This window comes from Balaenoptera ricei, chromosome 18, assembly GCF_028023285.1.
Source record: "Balaenoptera ricei isolate mBalRic1 chromosome 18, mBalRic1.hap2, whole genome shotgun sequence".
Lineage (NCBI taxonomy): Eukaryota > Metazoa > Chordata > Mammalia > Artiodactyla > Balaenopteridae > Balaenoptera > Balaenoptera ricei.
In genome coordinates, this window is record NC_082656.1 from 19,541,685 (window position 1) to 19,567,152 (window position 25,468).

General features: G+C 36.2%; 1 protein-coding gene and 1 long non-coding RNA gene across 3 annotated transcripts in view; one reads left to right on the plus strand and one right to left on the minus strand.

Moving 5' to 3' along the window:
• The window catches only part of LOC132352658 (uncharacterized), a 50,224-nt gene extending 36,798 nt beyond the window's left edge, over window positions 1-13,426 (plus strand). The window contains exons 3-5 of one of the 2 annotated variants that reach the window (XR_009498822.1): window positions 1,870-2,029; window positions 8,135-8,254; window positions 13,025-13,426. This is a non-coding gene — a long non-coding RNA (uncharacterized LOC132352658). The remainder of the gene's footprint in view (window positions 1-1,869; window positions 2,030-8,134; window positions 8,255-13,024) is intronic. The other variant, XR_009498823.1, reaches the window with a different exon arrangement.
• On the minus strand, window positions 898-24,882 carry ITM2B (integral membrane protein 2B). Its single transcript, XM_059903297.1, has 6 exons — window positions 24,566-24,882; window positions 5,503-5,631; window positions 3,812-4,018; window positions 2,910-3,020; window positions 2,270-2,420; window positions 898-1,149 (listed from the first exon to the last, which is right to left on the minus strand). Exons 1-6 carry the CDS (start codon window positions 24,680-24,682, stop codon window positions 1,064-1,066), a joined length of 801 nt encoding a protein of 266 aa, XP_059759280.1. The 5' UTR covers window positions 24,683-24,882; the 3' UTR covers window positions 898-1,063.
• Between the last annotated feature and the right edge of the window lie 586 nt (window positions 24,883-25,468).

Here is a 25,468-nt window from a genome sequence, read left to right on the forward strand (position 1 = left end):
TTTACAGTGAAATTACTCTTAGATATTTTAAATAGGGGTGGATTCTAAATTATTTCAGATAGGAAACTACCTTAGAAATATAAGAATCACCACTATAACTCAAAATGCTCCATTTGTGAGAAGGCATTCTCAAGAAAGCACTTTATGTTCCTTGGAAAGTTCAGGTTTAATGACAGCCCTTCCACTAAATACAAAAGCCTTATTCTAAAATGTTTAAACAGCATCTTTCAAGGTTGAGTCTTAGATGTTACTTTAATAGCATCCATGAAGAATGTAGTTACTTTAAAAGTTTTTTATTTTTTAAAAAAACTTTGACTTTACCCACTGTATATAGAGAACTGGATTTGTAAGAAATATCTCAAGATATTAAGAACCAAATTACTCTTTGGTTTTATTATGTGGGAAAAACAACACACAGTCCTTTAGTCAAACAACTTTGTGATATTTATATTCCATTGCACAGGTATAGATTATACAAATTAGTAATACAAGTTATTTCTTAAATTCCAAACATTTTCTAAAATATTATTACACCAGATGCCTAGGATATTAAAACATCGAGGTGGAAATCATACTCTAAATAGTTAAATATGACACTGAAAATACTACACATTTTAATTAGAGGAAAATTAAAATGTGTGCTCAAATGCTCTAACAAACTAAGTAGCAGGGCAACAACTACAAGTAAGTCACTGTGGTTCATTTTTACGTATGCAGATATATGATTATTAGATAACCCCTCCTCTTGAAAATGCGTAATTAAAACATAAAAATCTGGATAAATGAATTAATGAAATTTAAACTCTTCCTAAGATCTATGGTGAAGTGTACTATTACCTATGACTTCATACAACTACTAATTCAAGATAAAAGACACCACACTTGGAAAGAAAAAAAGATTTTTTAAAGATAATGGTTTTAATTGAGTTAATGAGATGAAAAACAGTGAAGCCCTGTGTTCTACTTACATGAAAGAAGATTTTAAAAAATCACTGCACAAAATACAAAGGGTGGGGTTATGCTGTGGTGTTAAATTTTTCTCCATAATGTTTTTCTTGACTGTTCAAGAACAAATTAAAGTTTCCACAGCAAATTTGTTTTCAAAATGCCGAATCATAGCACAATTGCTGACTTCGCGTTTCTGAATACCTGTTTGGAAGGGAAAATTTTTTAAATTTTGGATTCTTCAGTAATAAGTATTCATGTTAATTTTCACAGTTATTATTTAGACATATAAAAATATTTTACTCTATATTCCATTAACTTCTATAGTTTGATTTTTTTTTTAACACTGCAGAAAATAATTTCCCTCTCTTTTCTAAACTAAGTATCTTAACAGATGCTAGTAACAATAATAATGCCATACATATAAACTTATGACCTTGAAGGTAGTGGAAAGGTTCTACATCTTGACTGTGGCGGTGATTTGCTGAAACTCAAAACTACACACTAAAAAGGGTGAATTTTATTATACGTAAAATTATGACTTAAAAAAAAACTATGAACCATAAGATCATTTTAAAATGAAAGAAATCAAGCAGCAGGCTTCAGGTGACTCACCAGCCCAGTGTGGGAGAACAGTATTATCAAAAGTGCTAACAAAAAGCCAGGAATGCACTTTAACTAGGTGCCACAGTTTCAAAGAAATCACACCATAGTGTTTCTGCATGGCACTCCTTACTTTCTAAAGCTCTGTCACATGTACTTTCATTTTATTTTTACAACGATCTTGAAAAAAAATGGGGAGATAATGTCATCACGTGAGAAAACAAAGGTTAAGTGATTTGGCAAAGCTACATTAGTTGTGTCAATGCTCTTAATTCTTCAGCCAAATTCCTTTCGAACTAACCTGACTGTGGTTATCTTCAGTGTGATCCCAAAGGCAAACTCTGCTTAGAACCTAGATCCCTGAGCATACAACTGAAGAGCTACTTTAGAGACCCTCTGGATAAGCAGAACCCTTGCACAGTACAGCTCAACCAAAGGGGTAGGATGGAAACGTGGACTGAGTGGCCATATGCAAAGTGAGGTAAGAGCACCTCAAGGAAATGACATTTCACATCCGCCTATTCTATCTGAAAAGAGTGGATTTAGAATTAAGATGATTCTTCAGAAATCTAGAAATACTATACAATGTACAATATAGTTTTATTTTCTCACTCACGGCAAGCGTATTGGTAACAATGACTAGCTTACATCTAAATCTAATTTAACACAATGAAGTGAAACAAACTTTTTTGGCCAACATTTTAACATTAGAAAGTATTACCTTTAATGGTTTCTCTGCGTTGCAGTTTGTAAGTTTCCTTGTCATGGCACAGTCGATAAATATAGAAACCCAGGTGATCAATGTTTTCAATGCGATCAGTGATGACCATGTGTTCGTGAATCAGATATGACTGAGGCAAATATGTCCCAGCCTACATGTGGAAAAGAATATATTACACAGATATCTCAAAACACACATTGAACAGACAAGGAAAACAGACAAAATTCTTAAGAGATTATAGTATAGAACAGAGACTGGCAAACTACTACCCACCATCTGTTTCTATAAATAAAGTTTTATTGGAATACAGTTGTGCCCATTTGTTTACATATTGTCTATGGCATCAAAATTGATTAGTTGCAACACAGATCTTATTTTTTAAAAGCCTACGATTTATTCTCTGGTCCTTTAGGAAAACTTAAATATAATTTTAGAAATTACATTTTAATTTCAAAATATAAACTACTAAAAGAAAAGAGACAAGGAAAGAAACTGAAACCACAAGTCTTAGTTCCTCGTTGTAAAATGCTTACTAGCCATACTGTCAGTAAGATGGGCTCCTCTAGGGCTAATTTCTCAACAAGGAATTCCAAGATGCTGTAATAGCATAAATAATAAGAAGTATTTGAAAGTTTTATACCTTTATGTTAATAAGTAACTCCAATAGGTTCCTGGGTGGCATAACAATGGAAGTGTTCAGAGGAATCACATAGCATTTATCCAGGTTAAGATCTAAATAGGCTGTGAGTTTCTGGGAAGAAAAAGATATATTTTCATTAGATTAATGTACAAATATTACCAATATACAGACAGGCAGCAACTGGATTTTTAAGAATAACTTGTACTATTAGAATGTGTAAATCACTTGCATTTCAACAAATCAAGAATTTGGTGGGGTAGGAATGGAAATAGTAATGGGAGAGGAAATTTTGCTACTGGTAGATACAGTTCTTATCAGATAACAACAAACTATTAAAATTAACTCAAATAAACTATCATCTGATTAAGAGACTTAGTCCCCAGTCCCCTCACTTATAAACCCTAATGCCCTCTAAGGCATCCATCTATTGTATATAAAAATTAACTTCTCTCCTATGCATCTAGAGTAGTACTAACTAGTTACTACCATCCATAGAGAACTAAGTCAATTAAATGATTTTGTGTTCTTGTGGTTCAGATGAGAAACCTGATTGAGAAAGACTATCTCATAGGATGGTTTTGAGGATTAAAATGAGTTAAACTAAACCATGTAAACATTTAGATTTCTAAAAGCAATTTAGCAACAAAGGAAGAACAGCATATGGTGTGTATTAAGACAGACAAGGCAAGGGGAAGAAAGGTAGGTTCACTGAGGGTCTGCTTCAGAGAGCCCATCAAATGTTGGAGTTTATCTTGCAGGGCAGAAGAAACCCAAGGCCATTTTTTTTAAAAAGTAAAAAGTAAACCATAAATAGAATAAATTAACAAATACTGAAAATGAAACTACAAAAGTATCAATTAAGGAACTGGCATTCTTTTTACAGTTCAGGGCACCTGGCTCACCTTGTTAAAATCATGGACAATGTTGGCAGGATCACTATCTGCAAACTCTGGCACAGGCACGCTGATGAATTCAACCTCATCTTCCTCAAAGATCTTAATATTTTCCTCAATGGTCTGGTAGCGAGCAGCTGGGGCATCTGCAGAAGGCTCATTTAAGATGACATCATCTTTGATGTACTTTATTCCACAGTAGTAGACGTCATCTGGCTACAGAGAGTTTAAACACTATTTCAGCAATTCAGTGGAAGACAGGTTTTTAAATGTTAAGTATTACTTAAGCTGCCACCTTTACCTAAATAGCATTTTGCTTGCAAACTCTTACTTTTAGATGACAAGTCAGACAGTTTAATTACAGCGTTAACACATTCTTTAAGATCAGGTTTTAAAGTACTGTAAAAAACCGGTTTCAGAAGGAGAAAAGCAGCTGATTTCTCCTTTACTTTCTGTGTTCGACAAAAACAGAATAGAAAAGCAATTATCCATCTGGTGACAAGTAAATTTGAAGAAACACACAGGCCTATTTCTACCTGTAAGCCTTATTTTTATAAAAGAATATATTCAGAAACCAGTAATGTTTTTCTGAAAGAACATACTTTTAAAACTTTTTGATGTGATTCACTGATTACATGATTTTTCTCTTATTAGCCAAGAGAGGGATAGTTTTTCTGAAATTTTCACAGGCATACAAGTAGTTCTGATTTTTCCTTAAAATATATCACAATTAAGTGGAAAATATCAGATTATAGCAAATCATTATAAAGATTTTTTTAAAAAGTACGCATATATAATAAAGATTAGGAGCATATAAAAAAATGTTAGGTCAACAAATATCTCTGGACAGTGGAATTGCAAATGATTTCTTTTATATAAAAATACATTTCTTGTAAAAAACTGCATTAGAAAGATGACTAGTATTTCACTAACATCTATCAACATGCCATTATCTCAAAAAATATAGAAAATGAGCACAAAATTTACATATCCTCTGTAGAATACTTCATTTTCTAAATAAAATCTATTTGTCAATAGTTTCTCCAAACTCTGGTATGTTAAAAGAAGTAAACGTACTGAATTATTGTCAGAGAAAGACATCACAAAACAGAGATCATAAATCATAATCATTGTAAATCAGAAGAAAAAAATGTCTTAATCCACTGGGATTACTATTCTGTAATAAATTATAAACAACTTTTATCCTAAATTACTTCAACATTATTGCTGAAATCACATTCTTAAGAGAAACCAATGACTGGGGAAGAGGCAGAGAGAAGTGGAACCACTATACTCTGGGCCCAGGAGCAAAAAGGCTATTGTGGGGAAGCCCAAAATGTCTATCAAATTATAGTTTATCAATATGACATTGGAGGCTGGTGTATTTATTCAACTGGCAACTGAGAATACTGTAACTCAGCTATTAATTATGGTAGGAAAATTGAGGGTTAGTCAATTTTGAAAAATCATCCAGCTATCTATACCCTTTAGTCAGCAAAACAATGTTATTCTGCTTTTAGTGACCGTCTAATAGGTTCAGCAAACTTATGCTCAGGAGATTTTTTAACATAACTGTAAAATAAGACCACCACTCTGGCTAAAGGCCACAGACAAAAAGCACAGGCTTAGAACAGGTTTGAGCCAATTTTCTAATACATGTGAAGGAAAGGCAAAAATGTCCCTAGCATTTTCCCACTTACTTGAAGTGCAAAATATTTGTACAGGTATGCTCCTCCTAGAATGACACCTGCAAGCATAAATGCTAGTCCAAAGCACATGCACCAACACCAGGCTCTTCTTTGGCCAACTGGTACCACTTCATCTGGGTCCTAAAATATGAAAAAGACTGATGATCAATATCTTATCTCCAGTCAGAATCACAGAAATGTCAAGCCTGAAAGAAACCTTAATAATTATCATTTTATAAACAAAGATATAAAGACCAAAGGAGTCAGGTCTCTAATCAAAATCCACCCAGGAATGATTAAGTGGTGGTACCAGGACCCAGCCCAATGCCTCCTGAGCTGAGACACCAGTCTTTTGGGAGAGTTCTTTCTTCTAACTTTCAATACCCCACCTGCCACCCATATCTCTAGAGCAATAAATTACATACTCCACAATTTCTATTTTCTGTGCCTAACTTTTAGTGATTAAAATATCTTCTAATATTTAAAAATTCAGAAGAGGCTACAATACAACTTTGTCGTGCAAAACTATGGTGCTGAGTCTTGTGTATTACAATGTCAGGGTATATGAGATTATTTATAAAATTATGTGTTAGCCTGCTGCAGGTAATTAATATTTCATACTAGGTACAAAGCCATTCCTAACCAAACACAAGAAAAATTAACAGGAATACTGGGGACAGACCAAATAATATTAAACAGATACTTTAAACAATTAGAATCTCAAAAAAGTAGGACAAATATATTTAAAATAATCCTATAATTCCACTGCTCTACCCTAAAGAATCCCAGTTTAACAAAGTTCTTCATTTTTAAGATATCAGTAGAAGCCGTAGAAAATTGAGGAAAGATTTAGTAAGAAAAACTTACTAAGTCAAGAGACGTACAACTAGCACACAATTGTTAGCATTCTGATTTTGACCCCCCTCAAGGAAATAATTTAGCACTGGAACATCATCTAGGGTCAGGATATTCAGTCAGATACACGCCTTGCCCTTCTAACTCAGGCCCCCTACTGTCGCTTCAGAGTTATAGCTAATTTCTTATTTGTGCCCATGTTCATGTGCAAAGAGCTGACAAACAAATGAGATTAGCTGCTGGTGTTATATCACCAGTGGCTCAAGAAATAGTACAGACAGCAAAAGAAACGCTCCAACTGACTTGAAACCAACATAATAAAAGATGATCTACTAAGTAATATGTGTGTACAGCCTTTCAAGTATATAACTCTACCCTTTACTTGGAAAACTCAATATGGGATGGATTAAGGGAGAAAGTAGACTTGACCTACACCTCCATAGATAAATAGGATATAACCTAAAAGTTAGGAAGAAAACCTGTATGAACAATGCTGGATATGGTTGAAGCAAGAATTCAGTGAGGAAAGAATGAAAGCTAAGGTTATGTTTTCAATTCTAAGATAAGGAATTTTAACTTGATACTACCGGGGAAAAGCCCAAGCCCAGATGTCCCAGCCAACCAAGAACAATTTAAGGCGCTTGGGTTGGTTGAGGCTTAAACACAGAATTTAACACTGTAGAAAAACTGCCATTCAATCTAAGGATTGGCTCAAACCCTGTGAGAGCATCACACTTTGCTAGACATGCCTGTTAATGTATGGTATGCATACTCAAGACAACAAGTACACTGCAAGGAAGTAGTGTGTACTGAGAATAAACCTAGAGGAATTTATCAAGCCATACAAGATACCCATCTGTGAACAGAAAGTTACAAGAATTCCACGGAGTCATAAGGTATTATGAAACCTGAATGATAAAGTACGTGTAGTGTTTTGCTTGAGCCCTTGTCTGAGGTAAGAAACAGTTCCTAGCATAATTAATTTTAGGCTGGAGGCAGGGTGGGGAGACGAGAATGACAGATGGAAATAGTCATTTCTAAACATTTGGTATCAGCTGCTGAGACGGTCAAATGTGTGTACAACACGCCCCTGTTTGGCAGGCTCTCTTCACTAGCAGCACTTAAAGGAATAGCCAAAGAGCACGGGCAGACACTCGTAAAAGAATATGCAGCCCCGAACGTTAAATTGATAAGTGTCCAGGCCTTTTACTCTACCATTTTTAGCAGGTCAACAAACAATATTTTCAAGAATAAATTATAAACGTCTACTATGTGCCAAGAGCTGTGCCAGGACTGGGCATGTAGCCTCTGCCAAGAAAGAGATCGCTCAGATCAGCCTGGAAAACAAATATACAAAAAACATAAATATGCCATAGGCTCTAACAGGAGAATGTAGAAAGCACAGAAGAAGGGATGATTGGGAGAAGACTTCCCAGGGGAGAAAATACTGGGGAAGAATGAAGGATGAATACTTATTACCCATGCAGAAGACAGAGTGAAAGGGCATTATATGTAGGGCAAAGAATGAATAAAATCATGGGGCCAGAATGCATGACATCTCCACGGGTCACATGTGGTACGGCTGGAGTGCCCAGTATGGTGGTGAGGGTTACAGGGGCGAGAATGGAGAGGTTACTGGGGCAGGTCACAGAGGGACTTTGTGTAACATGCTATGGAGTCTGAATTCTCATGTTCATTCAAAAATCACAACTCAGGACTATGGCAATAAAACAAAAATTTTAAATTTCTCAAGAGAATCTAACTTATAAAATACCTCACTTACTCACAGGTCATTTGTTCAGCACCTCAACCACGTGAACCATGGCTTAAGAATCAGGAAATAAGAGTCTGAATCGCCAAATTACAGACCCAAAGTCCATGCACCACGATCATCTATTTCATAAAAGAGGTATCAGGTCTTCAAAGTCTGCCTAATCTCTTTTTTTCTCTAAATTTCTATAAGGTTAGTATGGTAGCACCAAGCCAACCGTGGCACTTAGTTGGCCCTCAACTAATATTTGATGAGGGAGTAGAATGTAGAAAAAATTTTTTAAAGCTTGGTTATTTATTTTTTTAATGACCCCAAAGTTACGCATCAGCAGCCAGCGTGACAATGAAAGGTGGGGGCAACATAAGAATTTATGAGGCACAGGAGACTGTGGCTCTTTAGCAAAGAATAGGAGCCCTAAGCACGCAGCCCAGTTCAACATTCAGGGCCTGTTATTTGCAATGCACTGTGCTAGATCCTGTGGGAAATTCAAATGTGATTAAGACATGGTTGAAATCTTAAGCATTTTACAGTCAAAATTAACAGCATGCATGACAAATAAATGACGTTCCTTGCTACAGTCTAAGTCACAGAGAATGGATTAAAGTATATTCAAGATAGAAATGTTGTTAACCTAAGTGATTTAAAAATGCATTTTAAATGATTAAATTTTAAAACTTGAAAGAGTATACTTAGAGAAAAAAGCCACATGTTAAGATTTAAGAAAAACCCCACATGACCGTCTCAAAATATGTAGAAAATGCATTTGATAAAATGTAACTCCCATTCATAATAAAATCTCTTTGCAAACCAGAAGAGGTGAAATTCTTTAACATGAAAAAGGCTAATGATCAAAAATCTACAGCAAACCTCGTATTTAATGGTGAAACTTCAGAATTAAACCATACCCTTTCAAGTCAGGAATACGAGAATGCCCACTAAAACTGATTCTTGGTTTTCATTCAACATTGTACTAGAGATCCTAGGTAGTACACAAATGATAGAACGTGAACTGATTAAAAGATTAGAAAAAAGAATACAAAGCTGTGATTATATTAAATGATATAACTGTCTATGTAGAAAATCTGAGAAAGTCACATTATTCAAACTAATTAAGAGTTCAGCAAAATTGCTGAAGATCAGTAACTAAAAATCAACTGAGTCAAAGATTTACACATAAATCGCCCTAGCATCATTATTCATAATAGCCCCAAACGAGAAACAACACAACTATCCACTAACTGATGAATGGATAAAAAGTGTGGTATATTCATACTGAATCTCAAAAACACTATAGTGAAAAAAACTCCAACACAGAAGACTACCTATGAAAAGGAAAAACTATAATGACAAAAAACAGCTTAGTGGCTGTCACGGTGAAAGGAAGATGGAAGAGGTAGGAGGAAATTTGTTAGGGTGATGGAAATGTTTCATATCTTGATTATGGTGGTGGATACATGACTTTATACAATGACCATAAATTCAATCAAACTGTACACATAAAATAGGTGCATTTTACTGCATGTAAATTTTATTTTAATATGGGGAATGAGAGAAAAAAATACCAACTGAGTTCCTATATACCAGGCAACAAAAGAAAGTCTAACAACACCAAGTGCTGGAGAAAGTGTGGAACAATGGGAATTGAGGACTTTCGCACAGTAGACAGGAGCTGGTACAAATGTTTTGAATAACAATTTGGCAGTACCTAATACAATTAAAGATACATATATCTTATGACCCAGTAATTCCATTCCTAATAACATAACCCTAGATAAACACTTCTGTACACAAAAAGAGGCTCAATAATGATTACTGCAGAATGGTCATTAAGAAAAAAAACTGGAAATAACCTAATGTCCACAAGTAAAGAATAAAGTATTATGGGTTCATATAATTAAAGTCTAAATGAAACCAACTAGCACTGTTGATTTTGAGATTAATCTCAGAAACATAATGCTAAAGCAAAAAAAAAGTCAAGTTGGATAAAAAACCCACCATATATTGAAGACTTAAAAAACATAAAAGGAAAAAAACATATAAATGGTACTACAAATTCTTTGTTTTTGTATGCTTGGATTATTTCATAATTAACAACAAAAATCATAAAAATCATAAGAAAAAGGAAAACCACTCATGAACAAGAGCAACTTCACTGGGATATATAACTTTACTTGGCCTAATTTAAAACAAGTCATAGACATTTCCTCCCCTTGTACTGCAATAAAACTGGTGCACCTTAAATGATGCTGTTAAGGTAAAAGAACTCCCACAGGTGCTGTACAATTATCACCTCATTAATCTTTCTAAAACCTCAAGTTTTTACCCCAGTTTATAAATGAAGACGCTGAAGCACACACTGGCCTATAATCACCCCTCAACAGTAGGTATAGAAAGAAGCGGCTTCAAAAGCATTCTCACTCTTGCACTGTAGTAATTTCTGGTTCAAATAAATCTTATCATATGATAATAAAATTACTTAACCAATTATATCTTAAGCAAAATGAAGAGTAAATTCTGTTCTGGTACTTCAATTAGTTAAGAATTAGGTCACCTCAATCAGTTCCCTAAGAGGCTTCCGTAAATGTGCTTCAATTATAACTTAACCCAGACAAAATGCAAGGGTTTTCATATAATTTTTATTCTGTGCCCATACTAACAACTCACACTTCACGTCCTCTGGCATCTCTATGTAAGCCTTCTTTGTAGAATGAATGAAGAGACACTTTTTCAGAGCTCCCAGACATACTATTTTGCATTATTAGAGCAAATGCAACAACACCACTTTAGGAACCAGAATACTAAAGAGGAAAATATCTCTTAGGGTTAAAAATCGTATTACAAAAAAGAAAAAGAAAAAGAAAAAAAGAGATGGCATAAAACACTTTATATTTAAAAACAGAAATACAGAAAAGAACCAATACAATTTATTCAACTCAGAGTAGCATAAGCTACTGAACCTTCAGAAATAGACTTATTTAGAAATATGTACTTTTTAAAACACATTCAGTAATATCAGTAAATAGGGGATGCACAGGCCAGCTGCCCATAGATGTGTTGTTTGGCCTGTACACTGTTTTACAAAATACAGAATTAGCTGCCAACATTAAAAATATATATAATAATTCAAATTTTCACAGATTTCTCATCCATGTTCTAGTTTGCTCAACTCCTCCCTCATCATTTTTCTTCCTAGTGAAGACCAAACATACCAAGTACTTTCCTACAGTGTTGCTTGGTTTTGAACCTTGATCTTCATTTCCAGCTATGACTGGGTATGCTTCCTTCTGAGAACCTAATTTTAAACTACTTCTCCATATAAAAGGATTTTGAGTTCTGGGTTTTAGAGACTGGATTAATATGGTGAATAAAGCAGCTGAATCCTTTAAATGACAGAACAGGTATTCTTTTGCAAATAACAAATCCAAGCATGAATGGCATAAGCAAACCGAAAATGGTGACAGAAGCTGGGATTGGAGCTCAGAAAAACCACAGCCCAAGAGCTATGGGAATCAAAGATGTTCCAGACAACACCCAGTTCTCCGGACAGAGAGAAACAATGAGAATGAAGGAAAACTACTCAGGGTATAATACCATCTGTATGAGGTTCTGGCTAAAGGTAAACTATAGGAACAGAAAACTGGGACAGGTGTGAGACCCAGGACTGACTACAGAGTGATATTAAAGAACATTTTGGGGTGAGGAAAATATTCTGCATCTTGACTGCAGTGATTACACAAGTGCATGTATTTGTCAAAATTAACAGAACAGTATAAAGCTAGAAAGTCTGAAAATTTCAGTATGTAACTAATACTCCAGTATATTCGAATTCCTCTCCTTTCCCAACTTCTGAAGAGCAAGGAGAGTGTTTTTTCCTAAGAGCCCATTAAATGATACTGAAGAAGAAAAAGATATAAACCTTTAAGAAAGATAAGGATGAAAAGATTGATAGCAGACAAAAAATGTCAAAATTTTGGAGGATGGGAAACAGACAAGTGGTATTTTAACTTCTTTGTCTCAGTCACCTCATCATTAATGGATTAATAATAGCACCAATCTCATAGGGTTAGTGTGGGGATTAAATGAGGAAATACAAGTGAAGTATTTAGATCACTGCTTGGCACACAATAAATAGTAAGTGCTAAATAAGTGATAGCTACTAGTATCCCCACCACCATCTTACTTAGCTGGGAAAGGTAAGCTGAAACAGGTATCTTCTGGGGGTAAAGCCAATAAAAAGCAATCTACACCTTTTGTTTTTTAATATTCCTTCTTTTTTCCTTTCATAATACTTTATTGATGCACAGAAATAAATTTAACTTGTTAAAATATACTCATTAAATTAATTAAAATTGCTTACAAATAAACTCTTAAAATATGTTCACCCTTAAAAAAACAAACAAACAAAAAAGCTATCTACAGCAAAATACTGAAAAGGCCAATTAAAAAAGGCATTACTGGAGAGGAAAAGAAAATGACTTCCTATTCCAATAAGAATTCAAAAATAAAAACCTTGGTCATCATTTAAGATCTACTTAAAAAAATTTCCAAAATGTTCTCCTAACTATACTCTTTGAACCACAGAACTTACACAGGCAATCGCTCCAACTGATTACCATCATGTAGGATTCCAGTGCCATCCATTTACCACTGGTACATGTTCTATTCAGCTGGCTTCTACATTAGTTTTCTTTTCCCAGCATGGAAAAAAGCAACAAAAAGACATGATCCAGCAACCTGTTCACCATTAATAGCATTAATTCATTACCAAATATATTCTGCTATATGTAAAACACAAAAATCTATGGCTAAGAAGCTAAAAATCTATAAAGACACCAAACATTTGTTTGCATTTTCTCTTGCTCATTTAAATCAGTAATCTGAATTTTATTTTCTCATTTGACTTTTCAGGTAAGACTGATACTATCTCAACTGTGGTGAGAAAGTCCACATGAGAAATCTTATGTCTGAAATGCAAAAAGGGAGCAGCTTTCCAAGTGATTGGCATTATATGGATATTAACGTTACTGCATTATTTTACGCTTGGAACAGGGACAGATTTTTAAAAAGAGAAACTAATCTAAAATTACAACGTCAGGACTTCCCTGGTGGTCTAGTGGTTAAGAATCCGTTTTGCAATGCAGGGGACGCCAGTTCGATCCCTGGTCAGGGAACTAAGATCCCACATGCCGCAGGGCAACTAAGCCCGTGCGCCACAACTACTGAGCTCCCGCGCCACAACTATAGAGCCTGCGCGCTCTGCAGCCCGCACACCACAACGAAAGATCCCGCGTGCCGCAACCAAGACCCAACGCAGCCAAAAAATAAATAAATAAAATAAATAAATATTTTTAAAAATTAAAATAAATAAATAAAATTACAATGTCTACAAAACCAATTTCTCATTAATGTCCTTTTCTGTTAACAAATCCTACGATACACAAGCAGCAAAACAGGAATAAAAAAATTAAAATTTTAAAGTCATTGCCTAACAGTTTAACTACTGTGAGAAATATGAAATCTGAACCAAATTACTGGCATTATATAAAATTAGCACATGCCTAGGTTTAAAAAAAAAATAGGCCAGAACTATAAAAAAAAATCAGGCTGTAAATGCTTTTAGTGCTGGATTGTAATTTAATCACTTTTTACATCATTAGGGGCAAGCAGAGTATCTGGTACATAGCAGAATATTAATATAGGAAAACCTTAAAAGTCTTCTGTTCTTTTTCCTACTTACTAACGTTTTAAAGGATGACCATCATTTAAATATAGCGTTTATTCAATCTACACTGAAGAGAAGTGTACTAATGATAATACTTTATGAAATTTCATCAGGTTTTCCAATTCATATTGGTGAGATTAAACAACAGCGTTATATACAAATGATAGTTACCGTTAATAACAGCCTTTACTAGGGATAGATAAATTGGTCAAGATAGATTTCTTCTGCCACTGACTGAATCATGAGTTCATATTATTCCTAATAAGAATACCAACCGTCTTCCTAAAAATTTTAAGTATGATAGGAATGCTCTACTCTATAATTCATCATAAAATTATGTCTCAAGATTAGAGGGGAAAAAAAGCAAACCTGTTCTGGACTCATTTTTGTATAAATCTTGGATTTTAATGTCATTCAACGAGATAACTATACATTTGTATTCAAATGAGTCATTCCATGTAAAATGCAGAACTTCTGCAGAGAAAATTCCAAGTATATCTTCTAAAAACATAAAGTAATTCAAATGTAGAAAGTTACATCTCCCATCCAAGTTTAGAAATTTGAAAGTTATACAAAATGACTATTAGAAAAAATAATTCCAGTTCTTGAGATCAGAGATATTTGTCTCTCTACAGTGAACGTGTAAAAAGTGCTTTGAACCTATGCCTAGCACCAAATGCATGTACAATAAACACTCATTAGTCATTTATCTTGCTCCCTTATTCTACCACTCTCCTCACCCTTGGATCCAGGGGGTTGTTTTCTTGTGAAAACAGACACAGATGTTTAAGTAGGCTGTGATTAATTTGGTTTACATGGTTGGTCTCTCTGAGTTACACCAGGGGCCTCCTGAAGGTTGAGGTGTTTAGTGAATTTTAAATCCCTAGTATATGGTCTGGCCATGCAGGAGGTGCCTCTGAATATGTGATCAGTATACTTCTCAGAAAGAAAAGCTCCTGCATGCAAGAGCCATGAAAGCTCATTTAGTCCAATACATCATTTTACAGATAAATATAATGAGGCCCAGAGAAGTTAAATAAAATTATTTGTACTGTATCACCAAATAAGGCCTGAATATCATCTGACTCCATGTGCACCTTAGGGAAGGAAAATTATGGAGCTATTAGGTCAGTGACCTACCTAAATAATAGGTTAGGCAAATTAACTCTGGTAATAAGTGAAGTGATACCGTGTTACAACTGGATAACACTCATATCCAACCAGAAACGACATAGCCTAGCCTGAGTGTCTACAGATTTTTCCTATCGTAATAGGTTTACTTAAATTGAGCCACACTCATAGTAAGCACTATGTGTTAACCATTACAACAGTAGTGTTAGTATTATTAATATGTTGACAAAATTAATAGAATTTTTCTCTATTATTCATCAAATTACAAAGGATAGTAACAAAAAGCATTAAAATCATATGCACATGAAGGAAAAACAATAAAGAAAAATAACTCAGACACACTAGTATATAAGCATTTCAAAATCAATGAAAAAGGCAAGATATTGTTACAAAAATGAACCTAAGTTAGAGGAATAAAGCCACAAAGCAAAAACAATGAAGTTGGTAGTGAGTAAGTTGTCTCTAAAATTACTCATGAAGAAGACAATTTCGGAACATTAAAAAGGGAGACAAGAAGATGCCTCTTTTTAGGTCATCCTGTCTGACCTTAAACTGGTGTTAATAAAAATGCACAGAGTTTCCATTATTATCTATTGTTATCATTAAGCCCATTTTTAATGTTAAAGAAAATATTCTAATAAATCTTAAAGCTATGAAGACAGCTGAGTTGAAAGTTCTATTATTGATTTCCAGTTAAATGGTTATCTTTACCTCCTCCTGAAAGCTCAACAGAGTGATAGTAAAGGGATAAATAAACCTTAAGCCAGAAAATGGAAATGACAGAAAACGAAGTATGTCAGTAACAATTTTGAAAGCTGAAAGCATAAGGAAAAAAATCTCAAGCTTCTAGAGGAAAAACAAAACAAAACTGGTTATATTCAAAGAACCAGGAATCAGAATGGCATCAGACTAGAAGATAACGGAGCAATGCCATCAAAATGCTGAAAGAAAATTACTGCGAACCTAGAATTTTATGCCCAGATAAATTATCAATTAAATGTGAAGACAGAGTAAAGACTCTCAGACGAGTAAAGTTTAAAAAAAAATTGAGCTCAGATGCTTTTTCTTGGATTTATAAAACATAAGTAAGATCCAACTTAGGATGGGGGCAAAGGCAGAACAATTCCAGGATAATAATTACTCTCAGGACATCTGTGTAGCAACATACCTAGAATACAACTAGTCTGGGTGGAAAGACTGAAGAATGACAAATGAAATATCGCCAAGAAAAATATGGAACTCGGTAAGTTATCTGATAAGTTTGTAGATACAAAAGGCAATTATACTGCTGTCAGAGAGTATGTGGATGAATTAGCAATACATAGAAAATTAAGCAATCCTCCCCCTTGACCCAAGAAGTCAATTATCAAATCCAGGGGAAATAAAAATGGTTTTGTACAAGAAAGGAAGTAGAATAAGTTATACTACTTACTTCAATGTAATGCAGTATAACTACATTAACTAGTAGTTATACTGCATTACTACTTACTCTGTGTAAGTTTCATGTCAATTATAATAAAACCATGGACTATCAATTTAACCAGACATTACTATAACTATACTAGGAGAACAGATTATGTATATACCATGTAAATATATAGAAAAGGCTAAATATTCACTTTCCATATTAGGAAGCCAGTAGGTAATATCTAAAATTGCAAAAAACACAAATGAAAACAAAAACCATGAAACAGCAAGTACTTAGAGTAGAAGTTCTCCAAATGTGCTCCAGGGACACCCTTTCAGGGGATCCACAATGTCAAAACTATTTTCATCATAAAAATAAGACACTTGTTTCCTCCATTCTCATTCTCTGGGCAATGTACAGTGGAGTTTTCCAGAAGCTAAACGTGTGATAGAGCACAACAGGCTGACGGCAGAAGCTGTCTTCTATTAAGCTATTCAGTAAAGAACACTGCAAAAATGTAAAACAATGTTGTTCTTACTCTTCTTAAAATGTATTGGTTATTTGTAAATTTTTATTATTTACAAATGTTATTCAGGTTAACATGTTATAGGTTCATTATTATTTTAAATCAGTAAATATTGTTTTAATTTTGAATACAGTAAATATCAATAGATACAACCTACAAAAATCAAAAGCTCTTTGGGGTCCTCAACAATTTTTAAGAGTACAAAGGGGTCCAGAGACCAAAAAGTTTGAGAACCACTAATTTAAGAAGTGGGTTCCAAAAAAAAAAAAACAAGTGGGTTCCTCAGAGATAGGGCAGGACTAGTATCTGCATTTTAAAACTAAGTTAATACTTTGATTAAACCCAAAATTAGATTTATAAAATTCTGTCAACATCTATTACATCATGAGAAATATACTTGTATACAAAAATGGACATAGCTACTGAATGCTAAGGATTTTTAAGTTGCAGGAACAGACCCTCACCAGAACACCTTGGGGAAACGGGGTGTTATTTATCAACAATCTTATTATGTAACTGACATGTGAGGCAGGGATAAGCAGTAATAAGAACACAAGAAGTAATATTCCAAAACAAGCATGATGAGGGAGGGAAAAGTGGGACTTTTAAAAGATAGGGACGGGGAAAAGCACTAACATTTAATTGAGTTTCTATGAACTAGGGACAGTTAATTCCATCACAAGAACACTATAAGGTTGGTACCACTATACTATTCTACAAATGAGGAAACCTGAGGCTTGGGAGGTTTCCAGACTTGCCCAAGTTATCAGATCCAAGTAACAATATTAACTTTTGCCAGTAGGATCTAACACTATGTGAAAATAGTGTTAAGTTTGAGGTATTAGTTTATAAAAAACAATACAAAATGAATAAATGCTATGCTTCATTAATTTTCTACTTCTATCTTGAAGTCTACTTCTAGAAATCTTTAAGATGTAGTAGTGCCAAATAAAAGTTTGAATTGTTAAAAAAAAAAAAAAAGATGTAGTAGTAATAATAGCAGCTAATATCTATTCAGTCTTACTCTGTTCCAGGCATTGTGATCAATTTTTTACAGATTATCATATTTCCCAGTTAGCTGATGGAGAAACAGAGAGTTGGAATAATTTACCCAAACTAACACAGTAAGTCGTAGAGATAGTATCTAAATCCTAAAGCACAAACTGCATAGTCTGACTTCTCAATAAGTAGACAGTGTGGTTTCCTGAACTATACCCCTTTTTGGAGTGAGGGAACTAGGCCAAACGAGAGAAATTGATTATTTTCCCCCAACCATTTAAAAATATAAAAAAGTCATTCTTAGATCATGGGTTATACAAAAACAGGCAGCAGGCCACAATTTGGACACCTGGGCCATAATTTGCCAGCCCTGCTCTCCACTGTAAAGGAGACTGTATAATGGTGGCCTATGTCAGTCTTCAGTGTTTCTGCCTGAAATTCTGGTATGAATTAGTTGTTAATATTGAAAACTCAAGTTTTAAATAAAAACCCTGATTGCAGCTTGCCTTTAAAAACTGGAGGATGAAGCAACACTGGATCCTTTTTTTTTTTTTTTGATGAAAATGAAGAATATTCTAAGTTGTTTAATACGGGGGGAAAAAAAAAAGCCTAGCTTCACTTCACTATATCATTTGCTTGGGCCCAGGAGCACTGAGTTTGCCGTCTCTGCTTAACATGCCTAACACTGCCCCAGATGGGATTGGGAAATTCTTTCCTAGCACTAATATGAAAGCAAGGTAAAATAAATTGAAGAGAAAGCTATAAAATGAAAAATTTTTTAAACTGACATGGTATATATAGCAGAAAAGAAATACTAGAGAGACCGGCTGACAAAATGAATTTTAAGAAATGCAGACCTAGGGAGTTCGCTGGTGGCCTAGTGGTTAGGATTCTGGGCTTTCACTGCCGTGGTGGCCCAGGTTCAGTCCCTGCTAGGGGAACTGAGATACTGCAAGCCATGCGGCTTGGCCAAAAATAAATAAATAAATAAAATTTGTAAAAAATAAATAAAAATTGCAGACCTCGGTGGACCAAGTCTTAAAGTCATTTTTCCCAGCATAAAGAGGATTCTTCTTCTGGGCGTTGCAGTAAGTGATTTACTTAACAATGCAACTTACCTTTTTGGTTTTTATATTAAATAATTTTAAACATCATAATCATATTTAAAGCAGAGAAAACAATCCAAGATTTAAGCTTTATTCTTAACTCGTTACGCAAAACATTTAAGTCTTGAAAAGTAATTTTGGCATTAAAAGTTAAACATTCAAATATACAAAACTCCATTAAAACTTCTCATTTTTTAAAGTATGAAATTCAACTATGCCAAAAAAGGCTTATGCAAATATTTCAAAATCTTAAAGTATTAAATACCTAACGTCATACTAAGTGTCAATTTCCCAAATAAACTCCCTACATATTTAACTTGAAAATGTTTAGGATTTATAAACTGTGCAAATTTAATTTCAACATTAATTTCTCTTCTGACAAATATATTTTAGCTTTAAGTCATATAATTACTGCTAGAAACTTATCAACATGAAAAGATAAACATTAAATGAAAAATTAGAACATCCCTCTATCATAAAAATAGTAATTTCTTCATTTCTGAAACTCAAGATTGAAAGTCTTCTGCATAAGAATAAAAAGTCTATGTTCATTCTTACTTGCTTTTCCCCAAATGGCAGAATTATAGAAATACTTCATTAAGTTCTTTCTTTTCCTCTAATCAATTAAAGAGCTCAAAAGAAACTTCAATTGTTTAAAAACAATTTTATTCAATTGTTGGTAACATATAAAATAGAGGATTATACTGTAGATCTCTTTAAAGCTATTAAGTACACGTATCATAAATACTGATTAAAAGGGATAATCACAATTAAATGATTTTTTAATGATGTTCTTAGTGTCATATCTATAATAAAATTTCTAATTTTCAACTTTCAGTTGCCTACCCTATAAAACTTTCACTTTTAAGCTCTGTGCAAGAAAATAAGAGACCCAAGGAAATAACTCTACACATAAGCTTCTTGAAAACATGGCTCCAGTGTTGCTACTTTCTACAGCATTTTGACAAAAACCACCACATTCAGAAATTCAGCATTGTCAAATCCTTTATTTTAACAGGCAGCAGTTATGGCCTGAAAAGCCTTTGATGGCAAAGTCCTTAACTCCTTTAGTCTAAGCTCTAATAAAAAGTGACAAGTTTACCGAAAAGTTTAAGAGGATGCATTCACCGATGTCATTTTGAAAAGACACAAATTTTTCTGGCTCTTCCTCTACTGACACTATGACATACAAAGGAGTCCAAGAAGTTTTAGTTATACCATGAATTCAGAAAGTATTTTCCTTTTGGAAAAAAGAAAATGACTTTTAAGTAGACACTCCAGATATTTAAGTTATGGTATGGGAGAACAAATAAATAAAATGTCCCACCTTACATCAAGCTTTAGCAATACATAATGAAAACTTCTAAAGTTAAATTCTAAATCAATTTAAATAGGCCTGTACCATGTGTTTCAAGAGATATTTCTGATTAAAATAATACTTCTATTCACTTAAACCTCATATATGGCAGAGCTGATATTCCATAACGTCATACAGGTTTATGATTTTGCCAAGGATAATACACTTGCTTCTATCTAGTCCGGAGAAAATAAGTTTAAGATGACACTGGGAAGACCCCAAGCAGGTAACCTCCAACTGCACAACATGCAATTTTGTCCACCCTCTGCAGCTGCAGCAGCCCGTGAGGCGTGTGTACACACAAGGTCCTGCCAAGTCACTTGGTAGGCACAGGGGCAATTAATTTGTCTCCCAGCACTAATCCCTCACTTCAGATATCAATATCCTCATGAAGAACTAAAATGCAGTGACTGTAAAGTTTTTGCTGGCCAATGTTTACAGACACTAAATTACACAACTAGGAAATCATATGCACTTTTGTTAAAGGGAACCAAGCTCCCCATCCCTTCTGTAAACATCAAAACATTTCAGTAAATGTCATCATATTTTATGTTCCTTCTCCCCTCTACCTCCCCAAAACCAGAAAATACAATGAACACCAACACCACCAGAAGGCAAAATTACCAGTCCTGTTTATGCAAACAGAAATGCCAGAAAGTGTAAAGAATTAGGATCCAAGTAGCCATTTTGTGACGGGTAACTCAGAACTTACTGGGTTAGTAGTCTTTCACTTATGCTTCCATCCTGCCCCATCTTTTCCGCTCCACGAGCATTTTACTTTTCCTTTTAAGGAGGTCTGCAACTACAACTACGATGCACACCAGAGAAGAGGCAACACTATTTATCAGCAAAACAACTTGCAGGGATACCTATGAAGCAAACTTGAGCTTCTTCGATGCCTGAGATCGGGAAAGGCATTTCATAATTAGGCATGACAACAGAAGGAGTTACTGACAACTACTGTTCTACAGTGAGGTAACACAAAGTGAAAATTTAGTGTATTACATAATACCTCTATCTACCTCCTTTCTCTGTGACCCATGGCTACTTAATATGAGGAAGGAATGTAACATGCTGAACATGGGGAGGAACAAAGGGAACAGTCTGGTTAGGGTGAGGAGGTAGTTGTTATTTTTTCCACAGTTAAAACAATTTGATTCCTGCCAAATATAATTATGTAATTCTAGCATTTTCATAGAATTTTAAAACTGGAAGAGTCCTTTACAGACCATCTGCTGCTACCCTGTCATCTTACACATAAAGAAATCTAAAAACTTAAGCCCAAGATCAAGCAGTTGTGTAATGACAGAACTGGGACTTCCGACTCAGGACATAAAGTATTTTCTTTGATATTTACATATATATAACAATTTTCCAAAGTTCAAAGTAGAAACACAAACATTCATAAATGAATTGCTGCCTCTAACATAAAACACGCATATAATTTCAAATTCACCTCTATTAAACAAAACATAGGGGAAAATGTAGGGCAAGAATAATAAATAGCAAGCTAGTTGAGGTAATATAATCAACAGACATGGCTGTTGGGAATAATAGCTACTGAAAAGACAAGATTGAAAAATGGGACAATGGAGCTGTTTCCAGAGAGTCCTCAGCCGGCAGTGAGAAAAGAGCTAAAGAAATAGCAAAAGACAGGAACAGTGTAAAAGTGCTGGAATGCGTGTTACATAAGCCAGCTGACTGGAGTGATAAGAATTCTTATGGCATAAGGTCTGAAGAATCTGCATTTTTAAACCAGAATCCCAGATGATATCAGGTGATCCTTAAGAGTACATTTTGAGAAACAATGGTTTTCGGGATATTGTGGTCTAGGAGAGTTGAAGATACTCAAAATTCTTGTTCAGGAGTTCTGGCCCGTAACTAGCTCAACTGGATCCTCTCCACCAACCAGGCAAGGAAATGCCCCAGGCAAACACAGGAAGGCTGATTCTGTGCAGAATCCAGGGAGTCAAACTCAGTAGTTCCCCAGCACAGTCACCCCAAGGAACCAGAGAACATTAAGGAATCACTGACCCAGCTCTAAGAGATCGTCCACAAATGTCTGTTATTAAGTAAGGTTTTCATTTACTGTTAAGTGACTGATTATAAGGATTCTACTTTTAATGTAGAGCAGTATTTTGTCACTCACTTAAGAAAAGAAGTCTTTGAGCTTATAGCTAGAAAAAGAATTAGTCATTTTGTATCTGCCAGTTCATCCATGACTGCTATGTGGTTTACAAAGGAAGACTCTGGCCCTCACAGCTTTGTTCCAGTATTTTTCTTTGGCTATGGGGATCTGAGAAAATAGAAACAGAAAACATAGCACAGAGGTATGAATGGTTACTTTTTTTACTGCTGTTATGACCATAGTATTTGAATATGGTGAAATTGTGAGAAATTCTGAGAATCTGAAAACAGGGTCACCATTTCAGAAATGACAGTAAATGCCAAAAGTCAGATTTAAACCTGCCCAGCAAATTATTTCTGATTTTTGTCCAGAGTTTCAAATCTCCTTCACTACAGGAACAGGGAAAAGCCATCTGAAGTGACATCATCCAATCCTTTCTCCCTCTCTCTTTTTTAATGGGAGGAGTTATATTTGTTCATAGGATTTTTTAAAAGACAAATAATAGGATTAAAATCTATCTAATCTCTATATACGTATTTCAGTCTGTTATGACTGAGTACTTGACTATCAACTTATTCTAGGTACAATGAATGTTAGATAAACATAGAGCTAAGATAATAATTTGCTGCTGGAATTATCCTCTGTGGATTCCAAACATTTTCTCTTAAGACCAAGACAGTTTACAATGGATTCAGGAAAACAATACCAATACCAAAACTCTAATTCCTTTTAGGGAATCAGTCCACTTCCTATTTCAAGGCAAGACCGTCATTTAAAAGTCAACCCCTGACGTTTGTGTTTTTAACTAGAACATTTCCAAAAAATAAGTACAGGCACGTCCAGATTAACGTTGTATTTTCAAACATTTTTTACAGTGTGTTTTCCAGTAGTAATTTTCATTAGATCATATAAAAAACAACGCTTATTACTCATACTTGCACAAATTATTAGTTTTTTTAAAGTTAGAACTAAGTTTACCCTACTCATAACAGGTCTTGAAAAATGCTAACGAAAAAATTAAAAATTACGCAACATAAATAACTTCTACAGGATTAAATTTTTGCAGCCTAAAGAAGATCTGGTAGAAAGAGGCTGTGAGGATTTCCTTTTTATTCAACTTCTGAGACAATTACAATCATATCTTAAATGAGTATTATTGTAAACCACTAAAACTTAGCACAGTAATGGTCCCTCTCCTGATTTTTTGCTTAGCGCTAAAAGGGGGATTTTGTGAAATAAAGGACAATTTTAAAAGGGACGTAAGGCAAGTTTGTTACATTTAGTTTCACTTAGCGTAAGGGACTCTCGTTAAGATACTGATATCATTTAAAAGTCAATTGTCGGTTTTACACAGACATCCACATAGTAATTAGTGATCTTTACCGGGAATAGTCGTTTTAATTATAAAATCAACAGCCAGAACCTACTCTGAGCAGACCGTCACCTGGCTTTTTCCTCTCGCCCGCTCCCTCGCCCCCTCTCTTCCTCCACAGACCCCACGGTGAAGTTCACCCGCCAATACCGAAGGGCCGTGGAAAAAGAGGAGGTAAAGAAGAAAATGCTCTTAAAATTAACAGGCTTTTACAGTAGCCGGAGTTAGTGCAAGGGCTGTTCAGCCTAGAAACGAAAGTAGGAAGCGACAGAGGTGTAGGCTTGTAATGATGTCAGCCATTTTAGGCACATTATACTGGGAGGAAGTGCCAAACTCCGCTGTTGTTTTTGTTGTTTTGCATGCCGCCGCCGGTCTCCAGATCGACCGAACCCAGTCCTGGCCCCGCGCACATTCGCGGACTGCACCAATGACCGTGCACTCGGCACCGTTCTCCAATCCTCCTCCCCGCAGGCCTCCCAAGCTCCCTATCCCGCGGCAGCCGCCGCTTTCTGCACACGCACTTTCTTACAAAGAAGCTGCGCCGGACAAGCAAGGGGAGCGGCCCGAGAAAAAGGAGAGCTCGGCCCTCTCGGGGACTCTGTCCCGCGCCCCGCGCCGCTTCGGGCGCAGAGCCGCACCGGCCCCGCGCAGCTCTCCCGCGGGCCCAGAGCCCACTCCTCCGACCCCCTGGCCCTCGAACCTTGCAGTCCACGGCGACCGCGTTGTGGGGGATGATGAGCGCCTCCTCGCCGCTCTTGGGCTCGCCCTTCTTGGCCTCCTTCTGGGCCAGAGCCGAGTTGAACGTCACCTTCACCATGGCGCGGCCTGGGGCGCCCTCGGAGGGCGGCGGTGGGCTAGGGGCGCGGGCTGCGGGCTCCTGGCTGCGGCTGCAGCCTCCTCGGCCGGGCTCCGAGCACGGCTAAGCGGCGGCGGCGGGGGATACTGCGGAACCAGCCCTGCAGCCTCGCAGCTCCCGGACGAAGGCAGAGACCGTTCGCTTTCCTCCGGGGGCGGGGCCCGAGCAGGGCGGACGGGGGTGGTGGGCAGGGGGCGGGGCCGGAGGGGGCGGGGCGGGGTCCTACGGGCGGACCCGACGTGCAGATCGGAGCGGAGTCAGACCCTGCCCTCTCCCCTGGTCGGAGGAGAGATCTAGCAGGGAAGGGACGGGCGCTCCTGCGTGCGGGCCTGGATTTTGCAGTTCTGAATTCGCTTCCAACCAGTTTACCTCCGTGCACAATGTTGCAGCTTTGTAGCAAAATAGGGTGAACTTTACCGGTCTGTCGCGGATAATGGGTTAAGCTCCGGCAGCGCCGGGCGGATCCGTCCCTGCCAGCTGCCCACACCTAGAACCTAAAGGCCGTGGAATTTGGGGACCTCCACACTTCCATTTTCTAACTTTATTATGGAACCGACTCAGTGGAGCACAGAAATGTTTAATGCTCTCTATCCTTGTGATCTGACTTCTTGTGATCGGACCTCACCCAAGGGCGTTACCTGACTCAGACGGGCCTTGTCTTTCTTCCCCCGGCCCTCGCCATCGCAAGGTCAACGGCTGCCCTGCCTAGTCCCAGAGCAGTTGGGAGGAAGTTTCTAGGCAGATTTG

Excerpts from the sequence above, each read along its gene's own strand:
- ITM2B (XM_059903297.1), bottom strand. The coding sequence starts at position 24,682 with ATGGTGAAGGTGACGTTCAACTCGGCTCTGGCCCAGAAGGAGGCCAAG. Across the intron at positions 3,021-3,811 it reads TTGTCCATGATTTTAACAAG|AAACTCACAGCCTATTTAGA; the intron begins GTGAGCCAGGTG and ends TTTTCTTCCCAG. Across the intron at positions 1,150-2,269 it reads ACGCAGAGAAACCATTAAAG|GTATTCAGAAACGCGAAGTC; the intron begins GTAATACTTTCT and ends CCTTCCAAACAG.